At 36.4% G+C, this 19592-nt stretch overlaps 1 protein-coding gene, 1 non-coding gene and 2 pseudogenes across 2 annotated transcripts; all 4 read right to left on the reverse strand.

Annotated features, from left to right (window-relative positions):
* Positions 1-211: 211 nt before the first annotated feature.
* On the reverse strand, positions 212-320 carry LOC136041130 (U5 spliceosomal RNA; annotated as a pseudogene).
* Positions 321-3681: 3361 nt separating this feature from the next.
* On the reverse strand, positions 3682-3849 carry LOC136041121 (U2 spliceosomal RNA; annotated as a pseudogene).
* A 2368-nt stretch (positions 3850-6217) lies between these two features.
* Positions 6218-6381, reverse strand: LOC136041116 (U1 spliceosomal RNA). The gene has a single exon (XR_010620958.1). It is a non-coding gene; the product is annotated as a U1 spliceosomal RNA (small nuclear RNA).
* Positions 6382-15183: 8802 nt separating this feature from the next.
* LOC136041100 (uncharacterized) lies at positions 15184-16641 on the reverse strand. Its single transcript, XM_065725655.1, has 2 exons — positions 16282-16641; positions 15184-16155 (listed from the first exon to the last, which is right to left on the reverse strand). Exons 1-2 carry the CDS (start codon positions 16639-16641, stop codon positions 15184-15186), a joined length of 1332 nt encoding a protein of 443 aa, XP_065581727.1.
* Between the last annotated feature and the right edge of the window lie 2951 nt (positions 16642-19592).

The following is a 19592-nucleotide window of genomic DNA, read 5'->3' on the forward strand; positions in this document are numbered from 1 at the left end:
ACAAAAATTAATTCAAATTTTTGAAAAGCTTGCAGCTAAGAGAGGTGGACATCTCCCATCACTCCATGCGAAGCTTGATGATAGGGCTGTTTAGGCAAATGCAAACAGGAAAATTACTATAGGGCCTCGGTTTTGACATAATATACAGTTATGCAAACTCGAATAATAATTCGTTCATAGCGTGCCGTAACGCCTCTTGAACCGCCAGGATATTGCCTTTCGGCATTCAAATATTTGTTAAGACTCATTATGTGCCCCTCCCCATCGTAATCTTTAGTAAAAGGCAAAAAATTAACTTGATATGAGGAGAGGTATGAAAGGTTGACTTGGACACATAAAAATAAATCTGCGTGTTTTTTTTAACAAGGTTCGAAAGCAATAAGAAATTTTAGTGTTCGATCAAGTAAATACGGGCCAAAAAATCATATGATGCGAAAACATTTTCAATGAACAGCAGTTCATGGGCAACTTTAATGACATACTACTAAAACTAGATCCGCAGAAAATAACATAAATATTCAGTAATCAAGCCCAAAAATAATTGTAATGTAGCTGAATGGTCGATCAATTGCTGTAGCCAAAGGCCCCCCTAATAAAATATTCCAAGAAGCTTAGCAGTAGTGAAGGAATTCTTAGACTGATATGTTGCCGATGCAATTGACTTGATGAAATGTGTGGTGACCTAGGGCATTTCACTTTTTAAGACTAGCCTTTGCGACTTAATTTAAATTTCAGCAATTTGATTCGATTCCTAGTTCAATCTAAAAATCAGTATTTGATAATTATGGAGTATTTTCAAAAACAAAATGCATCAGGAATTCAATCAGTTAATTTAATTATGGCGACTGGTCATTAATATCCCATCATTTGCTTTAATACAAAACTAAGAAAAACAAAATGTCTTTATTTAAGAGATGTTCTGGAGAAAATTCCACCACCATTTTCTATAAATTATACGCTCAACTCTCTCCGTATTATTTCAAACATGTCAGCTTGTCAGGAAATTAATTTTTTAATAGGGTCCAACAATCAAATTTACTTGGATTTAACATTATCAATTTGCATACTTTTTCCATTCAAAACACGAAATTGCAACATAGTGCGGGCTCAAACAAATAATCTTTTCAATATGTGGACAGAGGTCCGCGCCAACGCAGTCCCCCTACCAAAAATTACACTGTCGAGTTCCCCATTTGGGGTAATCATACCCCAATGCAATCCGAAATGCGAAATCGGAAAATCCGAAATGCGATGGCACGGAAAGGCCTCACCCTGGGAGCGCCTCCTTCATGATCAAATCAGCTCCCTAGCTGGGAAATATGAATTCCTCTAAATCTAAACAGATGCAGCCTTACAAAACTTTTTTCACAGCAGTGAATCAAGTCTCTAAATTATTTTTGAAAATAGGAATGCCCCATTTCATTTTCATAAGCATACCTCTAGATCGTTTAAATGCAAGTTTACCTTTTTGAGAAAAGAAAATCAGGGGTTTCTCACTCTCTTATCAATTTGACTGAAAAATCGAAACTTTAATTTCTGAGAACCCAGTGACCGTTTTACTGACTTTGCCAATTATTTTCTCTCTAACAATCATAGGGGGGCTTTAGTCATTACTACTATCAACAAATCACCGCAGAACCAAGCCGTCTGAGGCCAAAAACAATCACTTCAGTAATTTTAATCGAATATTGCTTCAATTTAAATTTCAGCAGTTTATAATTACGAACTATCAAACAGTTCGTAGTAAGGAACTGTAGTAAGGAGCGACCCGGCTCAATAGTGACCAAAACTCTATAAAACGGAATTTTGATACCAATAGTTACATCACAAGAATCACATTTTAATGCTGATTTTAAATATATAAGTTTCATCAAGTTTAGACTTACCCATCAAAAGTTACGAGCCTGAGAACATCTGCCCCATTTTAGAAAATAGGGTGGAACACCCCCTAAAAGTCATAGAATCTTAATGAAATTCACACTATCAGATTCAGCGTATCAGAGAACCCTATTGTACAATTTCCAAGATCTTATCTACAAAAATGTGGAACTTTGCATTTTTTGCCAGAAGACAAATCACGGATGCGTGTTTATTGGTTTGTTTTGTTTTTTTTTTTTTTTCCCAGGGGTGATCGTATCGACCCAGTGGTCCTAGAATTTTGCAAGAGGGCTCTTTCGAACGGAAATGAAAAGTTCTAGTGCCCTTTTTAAGTGACCAAAAAAATCGGAGGGCAACTAGGCCCCCTCCCACCCTCATTTTTTCCCAAAGTAGTCGGATCAAAATTCTGAGATAGCCATTTTATTCAACATAGTCGAAAGACCTTATAACTATGTCTTTGGGGACGACTTAATCCCCCACAGTCCCCTTGGGAGGGGCTGCAAGTTGCAAATTTTGACCAGTGTTTGCATATATTTTGGTTATTGGGAAATGTAGATACGTTTTCAGGGGGATTTTTTGGTTGGGAGGGGTTGGGAGTTGAGAAGAGGGGACTATGTGGGGGAAATTTTCCATGGAGGAATTTGTCATGGGGGAAGAAGATTTCCATAAAGGGGGCGCAGCATTTTCTAGTATTATTTAAAAAAAAAAACAATGAGAAAATAAATATGAAAAAGTTTTTTTTCAACTGGAAGTAGGGAGTAGCATTAAAACTTAAAACGAACAGAAAATATTACGCATATAAGGGGTTCACCCCCTCCTAATACCTCACTCTTTACGCTAAGGGATTTTTAGTAATTTCAACTATTTATTCTACGGCCTTTGTGATTCAGGGGACAAAATTTAAGCTTTAATGCAAAGAGTTATTGACGAGGTATTGACGAGTGGGCGAACCTTCTCATATACGTAATAAAAACATACGATCATAGAAGTTTGTTATGTAAGCTAATTCGTAAGTTACGTATATCTTTTACTAATGAAAACGTTCGTAAGAACTAAAAGTTCTAGTTGCCTGTTTAAGTACCCAAAAAATTGGAGAGCAACTGGGCCTCCTTCCCCTCCTTTTTTCGCAAAATCCTTCGACCAAAACTATGGGAAAGCCATTTAGCCAAATAAATAAATATGCAAATTTCTCTTTAATTATTCAACTGCAGAGAGCCGAAATCAAAACATGGATTAACTAAAAAACGTTCAGAAATTAAATAAAAAAAAAGTTTTTTTTAACTGAAAGTAAGGAGCGACATTAAAACTTAAAACGAACAGAAACTACCCGTATTTGAAAGGGGCTGCTCCTTCTTCAACGCCCTGCTCTTTACGCTAAAGTTTTTACCGTTTTCAAAAAGTAGAGTTGAGAGAAAGAGTCAAACTTTAGCGTAAAGAGCAGGGCGCTGAAGAAGGAGCAGCCCCTTTCATATACGGGGTAATTTCTGTTCCTTTTAAGTTTTAATGTCGCTCCTAACTTTCAGTTAAAAAAACTTGTTTTTTTTTATTTAATTTTCGATAAAGATGAACGGGGACTTGGATCCAGCTTGGGCACTTTAAATTAATTATGGCGTCCACCCATTGGCTTTTTCACCATTAATTTTTGTAAATATTATATAGTGTTTCTTCTTTTTATCATATTGAAAAAAAATTATTTACAATATACTCAAGGACTAAGTAACTAAAGGCAGGGTCTATCTTCACTTTGAATACCGTATTATACACATTATCAATTAGGGTTCATGGACTTTGGTTTCCCCTCGAAAGGGGTCCGCCAATTCCGGAGGTGAAGCGAGCGGAGCAGACCAAACATCCCTCCGGTTTCCAAAAATCAGTTTAATATTCTGGGCCCAATGCAGGGGCCGTATCAGATATTAAGCTGATAAGAACAGATACTACACTATGATCTTAGCCAAAAGGCCGAGAAGTGATAATTCAACAAGGATTGTCAAAGCATTTATAAGAATACCAGTAACAAAGTTTGTCACAAAATTTATTTCGGTTGCAATTCCCAAATAACATTCAATTAACTTATCACTTTGTCTTTAGATTTTGTAAACAGTACGAAACATTTCCCTTTATATCAAAGTTTATCTCAAAATTTTAATGGTAAACGGGAAATTTTCCAATCAAGACTTGGACAAAATTGTCACACAAAAAGTCAAAATCAGAAAAGATAACACCTTAAATCAGAGATATATTCTTCTGGCCCTTTAGATGACAATGATCAGAACCAGCAATGATGAATGACGTTAATTCACGGCATTTAAGGGGGTGGGGGACAGAGAAAAGTTTTTTTCGAAATCCAGAGAGAACAATTCTCTTGTCATTTTACTTTCTTTTACAAAAATACCCAAAAAAACACCCTCATTTGCAATAAAAATTGTCAATCCACCAGTCGACACCACTGGTATTGATCAAAAGTGCCAATTCATGGAAGCTAGGGGACAAGGCTGGACCCAATGAGCTAGTCCCCGATATTTTTGTCCGACTCGTTAAAACGTAGCGCAATGCATTTAAACAAGTCTCCGATGGGTTTTATTTATTTATTTTTTTTTTTTTGGTATCCCTTCCTCAAAATAGATTTGTATACACAGCCCAAGGGGAAGGGGAGAGATGGCGAAAGAGTATTCTCCAGATTCCAGACAGGGGAATCTCGTTGTCTTTTCATTTTTTTTTAACAAAAATACAAAGAAAAAAACAAGCCCTTTTCAATGATAATACCACGAAGAGGTTTTTTTTTTAATCTAAGAGGAGGAATGCAGTAAAAACATCTTGTAGAGAAAATTTCCTTCCCTGAATTATAGCCACTGGTTTTCCATATATGCTACATGGTAACAATGCAAATTTTATTAAGACATTATTAAATTTACTTCAAATATGGAAACAAAAGCTGAATTTTCAATCACCTAAGAAAGATACACAGACACGAAACAGTGAGACTTTATCAGATAAATGATTGCTTACTTTGTTTTATAAGTATTTGTCCTTTTCATTTGTCATTTACTTGAGTAATTCTATAATTCCATCTTCTTACTAACTATGTAGCCCAGAAGACTGTCTTGAAGAATAGATGGCCTTCAAGCAGAATTCCAGTTTTATAGGAGAATTTGATCAAAGCTTATTAAACAACTCTAAGGTTCGAAACCATAGAAAAGTATGGGCGTAATTTGTTATGGAGCTGGAAGGGGCAACTACCCCTCCCAAACCTTGTTTTTAACCTCCCCCAAACCTCATTTCCCTCCCCTCCCTCCCTCTGAAATTTAGTTTCTTCCAAAATCTTGTCTAAACTAATATAAACCTATAAATTTAAGGATCTACAGAAAAACATCTTTTTTTTTAAGTAACTTTATAGTATTTTTAGAGTACTAGATAGTGCCTTTGTGGTACCAAATGGCTTCTTTTTAGTTTTTACTGCTATTTTCAATTTATTTTGGACAAAGGGTTCCATCTTTGCTCATCCATCCCCTTCAAGTTTGGATTTTGACGAAATTACGCCACTGTTGAAAAGCAAAAGAAATGAAAAAAAAAAGTCTTATAAGATGGAGTCGGGCTAGAAGGACTTAGTAGAAACAAAGTAGCACGAGGAAAGTTGCATTCCAAGATGGTTGTATCTTTTGATTTTTCAAGGGCAGAGGATCAATTACTTTATGCAGTGGTAGTGTGTATGGATTTGAGTTAGTTTTGTTCAGATTTCTTGAGCAATACTTTGCCTTTTACTTTTTAGCCTAAATAAATAACGTGGCTATGCTCTAAGGATAATAAATAATTACTTATTTTATATATAAATAATATATATTAAAATGTGGTCACCATATCTAAAGATATGGTGACCAAGAGTATTTCACTTTTTAAGACTAGCCTTTGTGACTTAAATTAAATTTCAGTAATTTGATTTGATTCCTAGTTCAATTTAAAAATCAGTATTTGATAATTACGGAGTATTTTCAAAAACAAAATGCATCAGGAATTCAATCAGTTTACGTAATTTAATTTAATTATGGCGACTGGTTATTGATACCCCATCATTTACTTTAATACAAGACTAAGAAAAACAAAATGTGTTTATTTAAGAGATGTTTTGGAGAAAATTCCACAACCATTTTCTATAAATTATACGCTCAACTCTCTCCGTATTATTTCAAACATGCCAGCTTGTCGGAAAATTAATTTTTTCAATAGGGCCCAACAATCAAATTTACTTGGTATTAACATTATCAATTTGCATACTTTTTCCATTCAAATCACAAAATTGCAACGTAGTGCGGGCTCCAACGAAGAAACCTTTTCAATGTGTGGACAGGGGTCCGCACAAACGCAGTCCCCAACTACCAAAAATTGCGCTGTTGAGTTACCCATATTTTGGGTAATCACAGGGGTCAGCCAATCCGAAGTGCAATGGAAAGGCCTCACCCTGGGAGAGCCTCCTTCATGATCAAGGCAGCTCCCCAGCCAGGTAAGTATGAGTTGTTCAAAATCTTAGCAGTAAATATCTTCAATGTCGAATCATTTAAGCAGTGAAAAAGGGGCCATCTTCATCACTTTCCTTTGAATTCAAATGTTGCACACACACTTTTTCTCACACACTACACAATTATAACAACTAAGAAGAGTTAAATTGCTTCAGATCTTATAAGTCCACTAGTTGTTGTACTTATAGTCCACTAGTATGGTGGACACCCCCCCAAGCCCCCACGCGCGCGTAAGTCGTTACGCGCCATATTAGTTACGCACCATTGTAGTTATGTCCCTGTGTCCCACCTGTGAATATAGATATATATATATATATATATATATATATATATATATATATATATATATATATATATATATATATATATATATATATATTTATATGTTTTTAACTACGTAAAATTTCTGTGCATATAATGTCTCCCATTGTCTGTGCATATAAACAGATTGTCAGGCTTACCGACTCTTGAACATGCAACATATAATTGTCCAAGGGAAAAACAATCCGTATTCAGATCTATACCTCATTATTCTAATGATCGCTCTTGAGCTTGTTGATGGTGAGTGCTAATCGAACATTCCCTGTGTCCCCGTCGTCATTTATATATCCCCCTGTGCCCCCCGGCATCCCCGTTGTAGTTGTGTCCCTGTGTCCCGGTCGTCATTTATATTCCCTCTGTCCCGGTCGTCATTTGTGTCCCAGTGTCCCAGTCTGTAATTTCTCTTTGAGTGTCCCGGTCGTCGTTTATATTTCCTGTGTCCCGGTGTCCCGGTCATCATTTGAGTCCCAGTGTCCCGTTTGTAATTTCTCTCATTATTCTAATAATTACCCATGAGCTTTGTTGATGGTGATTGCTAATCGAACATTCCCTGTGTCCTTGTCGTCATTTATATACCCCCCCCTGTGTCCCCCGGCGTCCCCGTTGTAGTTGTGTCCCTGTGTCCCGGTCGTCATTTATATTCCCTGTGTCCTGGTCGTCATTTGTCCATGGGAAAAACAATCCGTATTCAGATCTATACTTCATTATTCTTATGATTGGCCTTGAGCTTTGTTGATGGTGATTGCTAATCGAACATTCCCTGTATCCCCTTCGTCATTTATATATCCCCCCTGTGCCCCCCAGCGTCCCCGTTGTAGTTGTGTCCCTGTGTCCCGGTCGTCATTTATATTCCCTGTGTCCCGGTCGTCATTTGTGTCCCGGTCTGCAATTTCTGTTTGAGTGTCCCGGTCGTCAGTTGTGTCCCGGCTGCTCATAGGAAAAACATTCCGTATTCAGATCTATACCTCATTATTCTAATGATTGTCCTTGAGCTTTGTTGATGGTGATTGCTAATCGAACATTCACTGTGTCCCCGTCGTAATTTATATATACCCCTGTGCCCCCCGGCGTCTCCGTTGTAGTTGTGTCCCTGTGCCCCGGTCGTCATTTGTATTCCCTGGTCTCGGTTGTTATTTGTATCCCAGTGTCCCAGTCTGTAATTTCTCTTTGAGTGTCCCGGTCGTCATTTATATTCCCTGTGTTCCTGTGCCCCGGTCGTCATTTGTGTCCTGGTCTGTAATTTCGTCAGTCGACAAACATGACGTCAGTCAACAAACAACTTTATGACGGCATAATGCTCAATCCTTACAATGACGTCATTCAACAGAGACACAAACAAACAACTTATTTATCTATCTATATAAAAATAAGTTGTCTGTGTGTCTGTGTGTCAAGTGACGTCATTTTTGTGTGTTGACTGACGTCATGTTTGTCGACTGACGAAATTACAAACCGGGACATCGGGACACAAATGACGACCGGGACACCGAGATATCTAAGTATACAAATAAGTTGTCAGTTTGTCGGTCGAGTGACGTCATGTTTGTGTGTCGACTGACGTGATATTTGTCGACTGACGAAATTGCAGACAGGGACATCGGGACACAAATGACGACCGGGACACCGAAACATCTATATATATAAAAATAAGTTGTCTGTGTGTCTGTGTTTCGAGTGACGTCATGTTTGTGTGTCGACTGACGTCATGTTTGTCCTATACAAAAATAAGTTGTTTGTGTGTCTGTGTGTCGAGTGACGTCATGTTTGTGTGTTGACTGACGTCATGTTTGTCGACTGACGAAATTACAGACCGGGACATCAGGACACAAATGACGACCGGGACACCGGGACATCTATCTATCTGATATATATATAAAAATAAGTTGTCTGTGTGTCTGTGTGTCGAGTGACGTCATGTTTGTGTGTCGACTGACGTCATATTTGTCGACTGACGAAATTATAGACCGGAACATCGGGACACAAATGACGACCGGGACACCGAGACATAGGAAATATAAATGACGACCGGGACACTCAAAGAGAAAGCGACCGTGGCACAAGGAATGTTCGATTAGCAATCAGCATCAACAAAGCAACGGGACACAAATGACAACCGGGACACAGGGAATATAAATGACGGCCAGGACACTAAAAGAGAAATTACAGACCGGGACACCGGAACACAAATGACGACCGGGACAAAAATGACGACCGGGACACAGGGAATATAAATAACGACCGCGACACTCAAAGAAAAATTACAGACTGGGACACCGGGACACAACTGACGACCGGGACACAGGGAAACAACAACAACGGGGACGCCGGGGGGCACAGGGGGATATATAAATGACGACGGGGACATAGGGAATGTTCGATTAGCAATCACCATCAACAAAGCTCAAGGGCAATCATTAGAATAATGAGGTATCGATCTGAATACAGATTGTTTTTCCCATGGACAATTATATGTTGTATGTTCAAGAGTCAGTAAACCTGACAATCTGTTTATATATATAACGACTTACGCGCGAGGTGGGCTTGGGGGGGCGCGAAGCACCTCCACCAACTAGGTGTTGGGGTGGTGCGAAGCGCCACCCCAACAGCTAGTAGGGAATATAAATGACGACCAGGACACTCAAAGAGAAAGCGACCGGGACACAAGGAATGTTCGATTAGCAATCACCATAAACAAAGCACTGGGACACAAATGACGACCGGGACACAGGGAATATAAATGACGACCAGGATACTCAAAGAGAAATTACAGACCGGGACACCGGAACACAAATGACGACCGGGACAAAAATGACGACCGGGACACCGGGACACAGGGAATATAAATGACGACCGCGACACTCAAATAAAAATTACAGACTGGGACACCAGGACACAAATGATGACCGGGACACAGGGAAACAACAACAACGGGGATGCCGGGGGGGCACAGGGGGATATAAAAATGACGACGGGGACACAGGGAATGGTCGATTAGCAATCACCATCAACAAAGCTCAAGGGTAATCATTAGAATAATGAGGTATAGATCTGAATACAGATTGTTTTTACCATGGACAATTATATGTTGCATATTCAAGAGTCGGTAAACCTGACAATCTATTTATATGCACAGACAATGGGACAGCCAAGAATGTTGTATATTCGCAAGTTTTACGTAGTTAAATATACATATATATATATATATATATATATATATATATATATATATATATATATATATATATATATATATATATATATATATATATATATATATATATATATATATATATATATATATATATATATATATATATATATATATCTATATATATATATATATATATATACATATATATATATATATATATATATATATATATATATATATATATATATATATATATATATATATATATATATATATATATCTATATTCACAGGTGGGACACAGGAACACAACTACAATGGTGCGTAACGACTTACGCGCGCGGGAGGGGGGGGCTTGGGGGGCGCGAATCGCCCCCACCAACTAGGTGTTGGGGTGGCGCGAAGCTCCACCCCAACAGCTAGTATATATATATAAATATATATATATATATATATATATATATATATATATATATATATAAATATATATATATATATATATATATATAGATATATATATATATATATATATATATATATAAATATATATATATATATATATATATATATATATATATATATATATATATATATATATATATATATATATATATATATATATATATATATATATATATATATATATATATATATATATATATATATATATATATATAGATTTATTTATTTTCTTTATTTCCCTCAAAAAATGAGGAGTACGCTACAATATAAGATAAAGAAAAACAAATGATAACACTTACAATCAAAACCTATCAAATAATTGATCAAACACCTAAAAAGAAAAGAAAAAAAGATACAAAAACACTTGCTAAATAGTTTAGCCTATAAACCATCAAGAGCCAGAACTGTTACTAAAAAACGGAAATAATTTGTGGCCTAAAAGGTTAATTTTCGCCTTATCTTCAAATGTAGTATATTTTTTCTTTATACAGACTACAGGATCCTTCACTTTAAGCTTTAAAACAATCTCAGTGTTACTAAAACAAAAGGAGGAAACCCAGTAAAAATTAAAAAAATTTAAAATAAGAAACTTTAATGGGCGAAAGATCAGAAGGTCTGAAATTACGGAAGAGGAGGGACGGGAACAATACGTGAGGCAGAGCAACAGCGCTATACATACGACCAAGGACGTCCCAGCGGTAAAGACCCCGAAAACGAATTAAAAGACCAAATGCCTTGCGTAGTTTCATCTGAACATGCTGAACCAGGACTGGTTTAAAATCTCTTTTCGAAGCAGCATAAGGTAATCCCAAATAAGTGACTATTGGCGACGACTGAAAAATAAAACCATTGCCGCAATAGAGAGTCGCCCTGACATTATCCTCTAAACAATTTACAACAAAAAATTGACATTTTTCAAAACTGATCGAAAGGCCCGAACCTTTTAAACAATTAATTGAAATATTCAAATTAGAAACAAGACTAGACTTGGACCGGCTTAGAAGGATAATCTCATCAGCATATGCAATGTAAGACAGATTTCGAGATAATGAAACAAAAGAGCAGGAAAGAGAATTAAGGGCAGTAGCTAAACATGAATTGAATATATAAGGAGAAATAATTCCTCCTTGTCTAATTCCTCTACCCACTTGAATTAATTTGGACTGAGATGAAGAAGAAATCGGACAAAGGCAGATCTTTAATCCAGAATACCAAGAGCGAAGGACTCGAATGACAGCTAGGGGCAATCCAGCATGGATTAAAGCGAGCAGTGCAGATGCATGAGAAATGTTATCAAAGGCCCCTTTGATATCGATCAAGAGGGCGTATAGCGGTTTACCAGAGATTCTCGCTTCTTCAATAACTTTGCTGAAATATGCATGGGCGTGGTCACATCCCAAACCTCTCTTGAAACCAACTTGATTAGAACCAGCGTCAAGAATTTCAAGAATATCCTTCAAACACAACTCAAACACTTTCCCAATCATAGAACCCCTAGTAATTGGCCTCCGGGAACTACAAGATGACAAGTCTTTTTTCCCGCTCTTAGGAATAGGCGCAACTATGCCAATATAGAATGACGATGGTACTAAACCAGTTTTAAGTAAAAGGTTGAAAAATGCCAGTAGAGTAATAAGAAAAGAAGAAGGAGCAAGTTTAAGGTGATTAGCAAATACGCCATCGTGATCCTTAGCCGACTGCGCCTTAAACGTTTTGATCGCTCTACGTAACATATACTCAGAAATCCTGTAACCAGTTGAAAAATTCTTCAACCTTTCATCTAATTCCAACACAACACTGTTAGAATCGTGCGAAGTTGACAACTTAGAAAAATAATTTTCCGACTCTTTTAGCGATGGTGTGGAATTAGTATCAGGCATGTTAGTCCGCCTATTGCCTTGGAGAACATTCCAAAGGAGATTCTTGTCCTTGTCGTTATCAATGTTTGAAGAAGCTTTTTCTATGATCAGGTTATTATGATGACGGTTTTTCTTTGCGCTCAGTTGGGGAAATGCCTGCACACTGTGGGTGAAACATCTCGAGACATTTTGTGCATTGCAGGGTGATCCCCTTGCCACAAGATCGACCACAACCAGGACAAATAAATGTTGAAATTTCTCACTCCTTAGGTCTGGGGTTAAATAAGCAAGACAAAAAAAAAATCGCCTTTAGCATTCCATTAAGCTTATAATGCAATAAAATCCTTCAGGTTAAACTTGCAAAAGAGTACGTCTATACGGTACGGACACTCAGATCTTCAAAGCCAAGGGGTGTGTGACTATCCCCCGTTAACAGAATATAGTCGAGCGTAAAATGAATTTATTCAATTCAGATCAAATCAGATACACTAATCCGCTCACCAATAGTTAAATAAAAAAAATCGCATTTTAATGCTGATTTTAAATATATAACTTTCATCAAGATTAGTCATACCTGTCAAAAGTTACGAGCCGGAGAAAATTTGCCTCATTTTAGAAAATAGGGGAAAACACCCCCTAAAAGTCATACAATCTTAACGAAAATCACACCATCAGATTCAGCGTATCAGAGAGCCTCATTGTAGAAGTTTCAAGATCCTATCTACAAAAATATGGAATTTCGCATTTTTTGCCAGAAGACAGATCACGGATGCGTGTTTATTTGTTTTTTTGTTTTTGCGTTTTTTTCCCCTGGGGTGATCGTATCTACCCAGTGGTCCTATATTGTCGCAAGGGGGCTCATTCTAACTGAAATTAAACGTTCTAGTGTCCTTTTTAAGTGACCGAAAAAATTGGAGGGCACCTATGCCCCCCCCCACGCTCATTTTTCCCCAAAGTCACCGGATCAAAATTCTGAGATAGCCATTTTATTCACCATAATCGTTAAACCTAACAATAATGTCTTTGGGGACGAATTACTCCCCCACAGTCTCCGTGGGAGAAGTGGCAAGTTACAAACTTTGACCTGTGTTCACATATAGTAATGGCTACTGGGAAGTGTACGGACGTTTTCAGGGGGATTTTCTTGGTTTGGGAGGGAGAGTAGAGGTGGGCGGGGGGTACGTGGTATGATCTTTCCATGGAAAAAATTATCACAGGGGAAGAGACTCCAATGAAGAGACTCCATAATTTAAAAAAATAATGAAAAAATAAATATGAAAAGTTTTTTTCTACTGAAAGTGAGGAGCAGCACTAAAACTTAAAACGAGCAGAAATTATTACGCATATGAGGGGTTTACCTCCTCGTAATACCTGGCTCTTTACGCTAAAGTATTTTTAGTAATTTCAACTATTTATTCTACGGCCTTTGTGATCCAAGGGATATTATTAAGGAATTGGGACAGAATTTAAGCTTTAATGTAAGGAACGAGGCATTGACGAGGGGTGAACCTCCTCATATTTATTTATTTATTTATTTATTAATACCAAATACGGTAAGCTTTCAAGATTGTCGCAATAAACATAATAAATAGAAGTTATGACAATACTGACATCAAAATACACACATACAAATCAATGAAAATAAGGACTACAACAAACATTGACAAATAATACTATAAATTATTTAAAAATTATTTACTTTGAAAATTTGTTTCTGCTAGTTTTGTTTTGAATCTGTTTATGTCATCTATTAGAAATGTTTTAGGTGGAAGGTCATTCCATGGCTTCCACACCCTGCTGTAAAGTGAATGTTGGCCTATTTTCCTTTTTGAAAGTGAGGGGTACAATTTATGTGGGTGATAACGGGTCCTGTTAGTGTCATTAAATGTGAAGAACTGTGATGTACTTATATTATCAATGCCTTTGATTATACGGAATGTGTTAATAATGTCTGCCCTATCCCTTCGGAATTGAAGACTTGGCAATCCTAGCCTGTGCAGTCTATTTTCATACGGCACATGTTTCAAATAAGATACAAGCTTATTTGCTCTTTGCTGTATTTTTTCAATCCTTGCTCTGTCTTTTTTATTTAATGGATACCATACTGACGAATTCTATTCGAGTATAGGTCGAACTGTTGATTTATAAATGGCAATGAATGAACGGAGACTAAACTTACGGAAATTCAGTCTAAGACATAATAGCTGATAGTTTGCCTTACGAGTTACTTCAGAGACATGCCTGTCAAACCTAAGACTAGAATCAAAATGAACACCAAGGTCACGGACATTTTCAACAGGTAAGATTGAATGTCCAGCAAGATGGTATTGGTAACTTTGTTCTACTTTGCCGAAGTAATGGACGACCCTACACTTATTTTCGTTGACAAACATTGAGTTAGCATTACACCAATTGTACACTGCATCCAAGTCTTTTTTAAGCAACGAAGCTTCATCTGAATTTGTCAAGGAGCGGTTGAGCTTTACATCATCTGCGAACATTTTAATTGTGGAATGGTGGACAACAAGAGGCAAGTCATTGATGAAAAGGCAGAAAAGTACTGGACCAAGGCAACTACCTTGTGGAATGCCACTTAAAACTATCTCAGCAGAGGACAAAGCATCACCTACAATCACTTTCTGCGTCCTGCCTGTTAGATAATCACCAATCCAATTCAACGTTCTGGCACCTAGGTGATATACCTCACACTTCTCAAGTAAAAGTGGAATGAAAATGCTATCAAACGCCTTAGAAAAATCCATATAAATGCAATCAAACTTGAGACCTTCATCTGCTATCCTATGGAAGTCAGTAATTACTTCCAAAAGCTGTGTATTACATGAACTTTTTTTACGGAAACCATGTTGAGATGGATGCCAAAAAAGATTTGATTCGAAATAATTTTGTATTCTCTTGACAATTATTTTTTCCATAACTCTGGAAAAAATTGAAATGTTTGACATTGGTCTATAGTTTTTAAATTGTGTTTTTGTGCCACTTTTCTACAGGGGTTTAATTATTGCTTTTTTCCATGCCATAGGGCAAGTACCAGACGCCAGACACAGAGTATACAAATATGTCAGTGGTTCAGTGAGTACTGTTGCAAGCTCTCGGATCATATAGTTTGAAAATTCATGAATGTCTGGTGATTTATTTGTGTCAAGATGCTTCAAGACCTCAAAAACTTGTTGATCATCAAAGTCAGAATCATCAAAATCTATTGTGAAATTGGTAGAAAAATTAGGATCAATAGGAGTTTCACTGTGAGGTCGTGTAAAAACAGATAAGAAAAGTTTATTAAAATGTTCAGCTTTTTCATTATCATCGTCTATATTTGTCTGTATTTCATGGTCAGTAAATGAAGTTGAGGATGGGGACTGTGAAGTCTTGTTTTTTCTTATATATTTCCAAAGCCTTTTTGGGCTACTTCGAGCTGATGCAATGATAGAAGACTCAAGTGCCTCACAATTTGACCGAAGAAGCCTAGTTGCTCTATTTCTTGCTCTTTTATACCTTATCCATGACTCAGTGCTTCTTATTTTAATATACTGACGCCACCGATAATTTTTTTCGCTAATAGCTTGTAGAATTTCTCGAGGAAGAGTTTGCCTATTTTTATAGAACTGACTATAAACTATAGTCGGAATAAACTTGTTTTGACCCACTACCAAAGCCTCATGAATCAGCTCAAATACCTCATTAACATTGTATTTATTTTCCCTCAACTGTTCTGTGATACATAGTGATAAAATGAAATTTCGGACAGAATCATAATCACCTTTAGTGTAATTATATTTAAGGGTCTGTTTTTGTGGAGTAGAATCATCACCTGAAAATTTTAATGACAGTTTAAGAACGGTATGATCACTTTTTCCTAATGGAGGTAGAATTTCAATATTATTAACATCGTCAGGAGATTTTGTTATTACCAAGTCAAGGACAGAAGGATTCGAATCATCCCGAAATCGTGTAGGCTACTGAATGTGTTGGCATAGGTACGTGTCCTGCAATTTTTGAAGGAAATGATGCTCAAATGATTGATTAGAAAGCGAGGTTATTTGATTTTTCCAATCAATGGAAGGTAGGTTAAAATCACCTACCAGTAATACCCTTGAACTAACTGTTGAAACATTGTGAAGATACTGTAATAAATTTGCATTATTATTTGGAGATAGCTCATTAACACTAGGACTTCTATACACTACAACAATTCTAATACTATTTGTAGACCTAGGAAATTTTACATCAACCACTAAACATTCACTAATACTCAGTACTAAAAGATCATTTACTTCTGTGTACTTAAGCAACGAATGAACATAAACAAAAATTCCACGTTTATAGTTAGTATTCACTAATAAAGTATAACCTTCAACCTGCTGAAAATATGCTTCTGGATGTGCACAATTCTTAGGCAAAGATTCAGTAATAACAACAACATGAGGCTTATGCACTGACATCAATGACTGTAATTCTTCAACTTTGTTTGATAAAGTATCTGCGTTGGTGCAAAGCACAAGGAAATTATTGTTCCATAACTGCTCCCCTAGGGATTTGCGAGCTATTTTCACCTCGAAAAGAGCTTATCTTTACAAGTTCTAGACCACCCTTTCCATCTTTAATTTTCCAACCTGATTCTCCTGCTGTCACTTTTTGGTTAAGTTCCTCTTTCAGAGCGTTATACCTTTTCTTTTGAGCAAGTTCCAGTTTTGTGCGATCATGAGAAAAGTTAAAAGTCGGGTATGAGGATTTTATGGTGTTCAGGTTACCACTCAAGAAGAAAGAAGCAGCATTACGTTCTATGGGACTACGGAAAAACAGTTTGATCGGACGACATTTTCCATTATTTAGTCTTCCCAAACGAACTGTAAATGAACATTTGACAGGGCAATTCTGCAAAATTACTTGATTCAGGAGCTTTAAATCAACCTCATTTTGACTCTTTTTAGTACTACAGTTTGGATCCTCTTGAAGCCCAAATACAACTAAATTTTTTTTGCTTCATGACCAAATCTTCTAGAATATCATTGGCTGTTTCTTTGCTTTTTATTTCATTTTTCACTAAGGTTATCAAATTCGACTTTGAGCGATGTAGTGCGTGCTTCTTTACATCCTCAACAGAACATTTGGCAGATACCTCTTTTTCTATCTGTGTTAATCGATCACTTATTGGTTTCAGTAGTTTTTCAAATTTATCTTGAAGCTTAGTTTCGATTGTTGAAAATGAACACCTAATTTCGCTCTTTATTATGTCTTTGATCTCACTGGGTGTTATTCCTTGAGTTCCAGAGCCCTTTTGCTTGCAAACAGGACAATGCCAGAGTGACCCAAGACGACGTGTGATCTTGTTAAACAAATCATACTCCGACTTGCTCATTTCAATGCATTCAATGCACAACCATGCATCACACATATTGCATGAAAGGGCAGAAATATCATCCCTTAGCCCAATATCACATGCTTTGCAGCAATCTAGATCTTTTCTCGGTGATTTGTCTCTGACGTTTGCTGCTCATTTCTGTATCCAGCCAGACTACTACAGTGCTTTTTTGAAAAATATGATAACACTGCTCAGGGACGGAATTTAAAATATGTTACAAGCGTGCTTTTGTTGAAATGCAGTTTTTATTGTCAATAGAAGTATCATTAAACGTAATCAAAAATGCTGAGTTCACATTCAATTACTTTTGAGCCAATGCTGTATCTCCTTGCTAAACAAGTTAAGTTCAAAATCAGTTCTAGTTTGGTCATCCTCCTCCATTTTAAATATTTGATATATGCAATAAAAACATATGAATATAGAAGTTCGTTACCTAAGTTAATTCGTAAATTACGTATATTTTTTATTAATGAAAATGTTTGTAAAAAATTAAAAGTTCTAGTCGCCTCTTGAAGTGATAAAAAAATTGGAGGGCAACTAGGCTTCCTCCCTCGCTCCTTTTTTCTCAAAATCTTCCGATTAGAGCTACGAGAAAGCCATTGAGCCAAAAAAAAATTAATATATGAATTTCGTTTTAATTATTTATGTGTGGGGAGCCAAGATCAAAACTTGCATTAATTAAAAAAACGTCCAGAAATTAAATAAAAAAAAGTTTTTTTTTTAAATGACAGTAAGGAGCGACATTAAAACTGAAAACGAACTGAAATTACTCCGTATGTGAAAGGGGCTTTTTCTCCTCAACGCCCCGCTCTTTGCGCTAAAGTTTTTTGCAGTTTTACTGTTTCCGTAAGTTCAATCTCCATTCATCCATTGTCATTTATAAATCAAAAGTTCGACCTATACTCAAATACAATTCGTCAGTATGGTATCCATTGAATAAAAAAGACAGAGCAAGGGTTGAAAAAATACAGCAAAGAGCAGCTAAGATTGTACCTTATTTGAAACATTTGCCGTATGAAAATAGACTGCACAGGCTAGGATTGCCAAGTCTTCAATTCCGAAGGGATAGGGCAGACATTATTAACACATTCCATATAATCAAAGTCATTGATAATATAAGAACATCACATTTCTTCACATTTAATGACACTAACAGGACCCGTTATGACCCACAGAAATTGTACCCCTCACTTTCAAAAAGGAAAATAGGCTAACATTCATTTTACAGCAGGGTGTGGAAGCCATGGGATGACCTTCCACCTAAAACATTTCTAATAGATGACATAAACAGATTCAAAACAAAACTAGCAGAAACAAATTTTCAAAGTAAATCATTTTTAAATAATTTATTGTATTATTTGTCAGTGTTTGTTGTAGTTGTTATTTTCATTGATTTGTATGTGTGCATTATGTTGTCAGTATTGTCATAATTTTTATTTATTATGTTTATTGTGACAAGCTTGAAAGCTTACCGTATTTGGTATTAATAAAATAAATAAATAAATAAAAAAGAAGCAGAGTTAAGAGAAAGAGTCAAACTTAAGCGTAAAGAGCGAGGCGTTGAGGAGGAAAACCCCCTTTCATATACGGAGTAATTTCTGTTAGTTTTAATGTCGCTCCTTACTGTCATTTAAAAAACTTTTTTTTATATTTAATTACACTAAAGTAGACCGGTTTTACTCACAATTCATTAATGTCCAATTCAAACCAAATCCTTTTACTTTGAACTCTGAACCAATGTAATCCAGTTATTTGAGATGTTCTCACTTTGAAAGCTAGTTCAGTACTGAATAGCTTTCAAAGCTAGTTCACTAATCAGTTTGGCTTCAAGCCGCATATAGGATGCCAACATGCTCATCGTGCTATAGCTTTGCTATTACCTGAAGCGCATAAAAATGGTTTTGGTATTCATTTGTGTGCACTCGATGTTTCAAAAGCATTTGATTGAATATGCCATAGCCAACTTTGGTATTCTTTAATCCAACTTGGTGCTAATATATCTATTATATCAACTCTTCGTTTTTGGTATGC

This window comes from Artemia franciscana, chromosome 21 (genome assembly GCF_032884065.1).
Source record: "Artemia franciscana chromosome 21, ASM3288406v1, whole genome shotgun sequence".
In the NCBI taxonomy this organism is placed as follows: domain Eukaryota; kingdom Metazoa; phylum Arthropoda; class Branchiopoda; order Anostraca; family Artemiidae; genus Artemia; species Artemia franciscana.

Excerpts from the sequence above, each read along its gene's own strand:
- LOC136041100 (XM_065725655.1), bottom strand. The coding sequence starts at position 16,641 with ATGTCAGTGCATAAGCCTCATGTTGTTGTTATTACTGAATCTTTGCCT. Across the intron at positions 16,156-16,281 it reads TTAGTTCAAGGGTATTACTG|CCTACACGATTTCGGGATGA; the intron begins GTAGGTGATTTT and ends CACATTCAGTAG.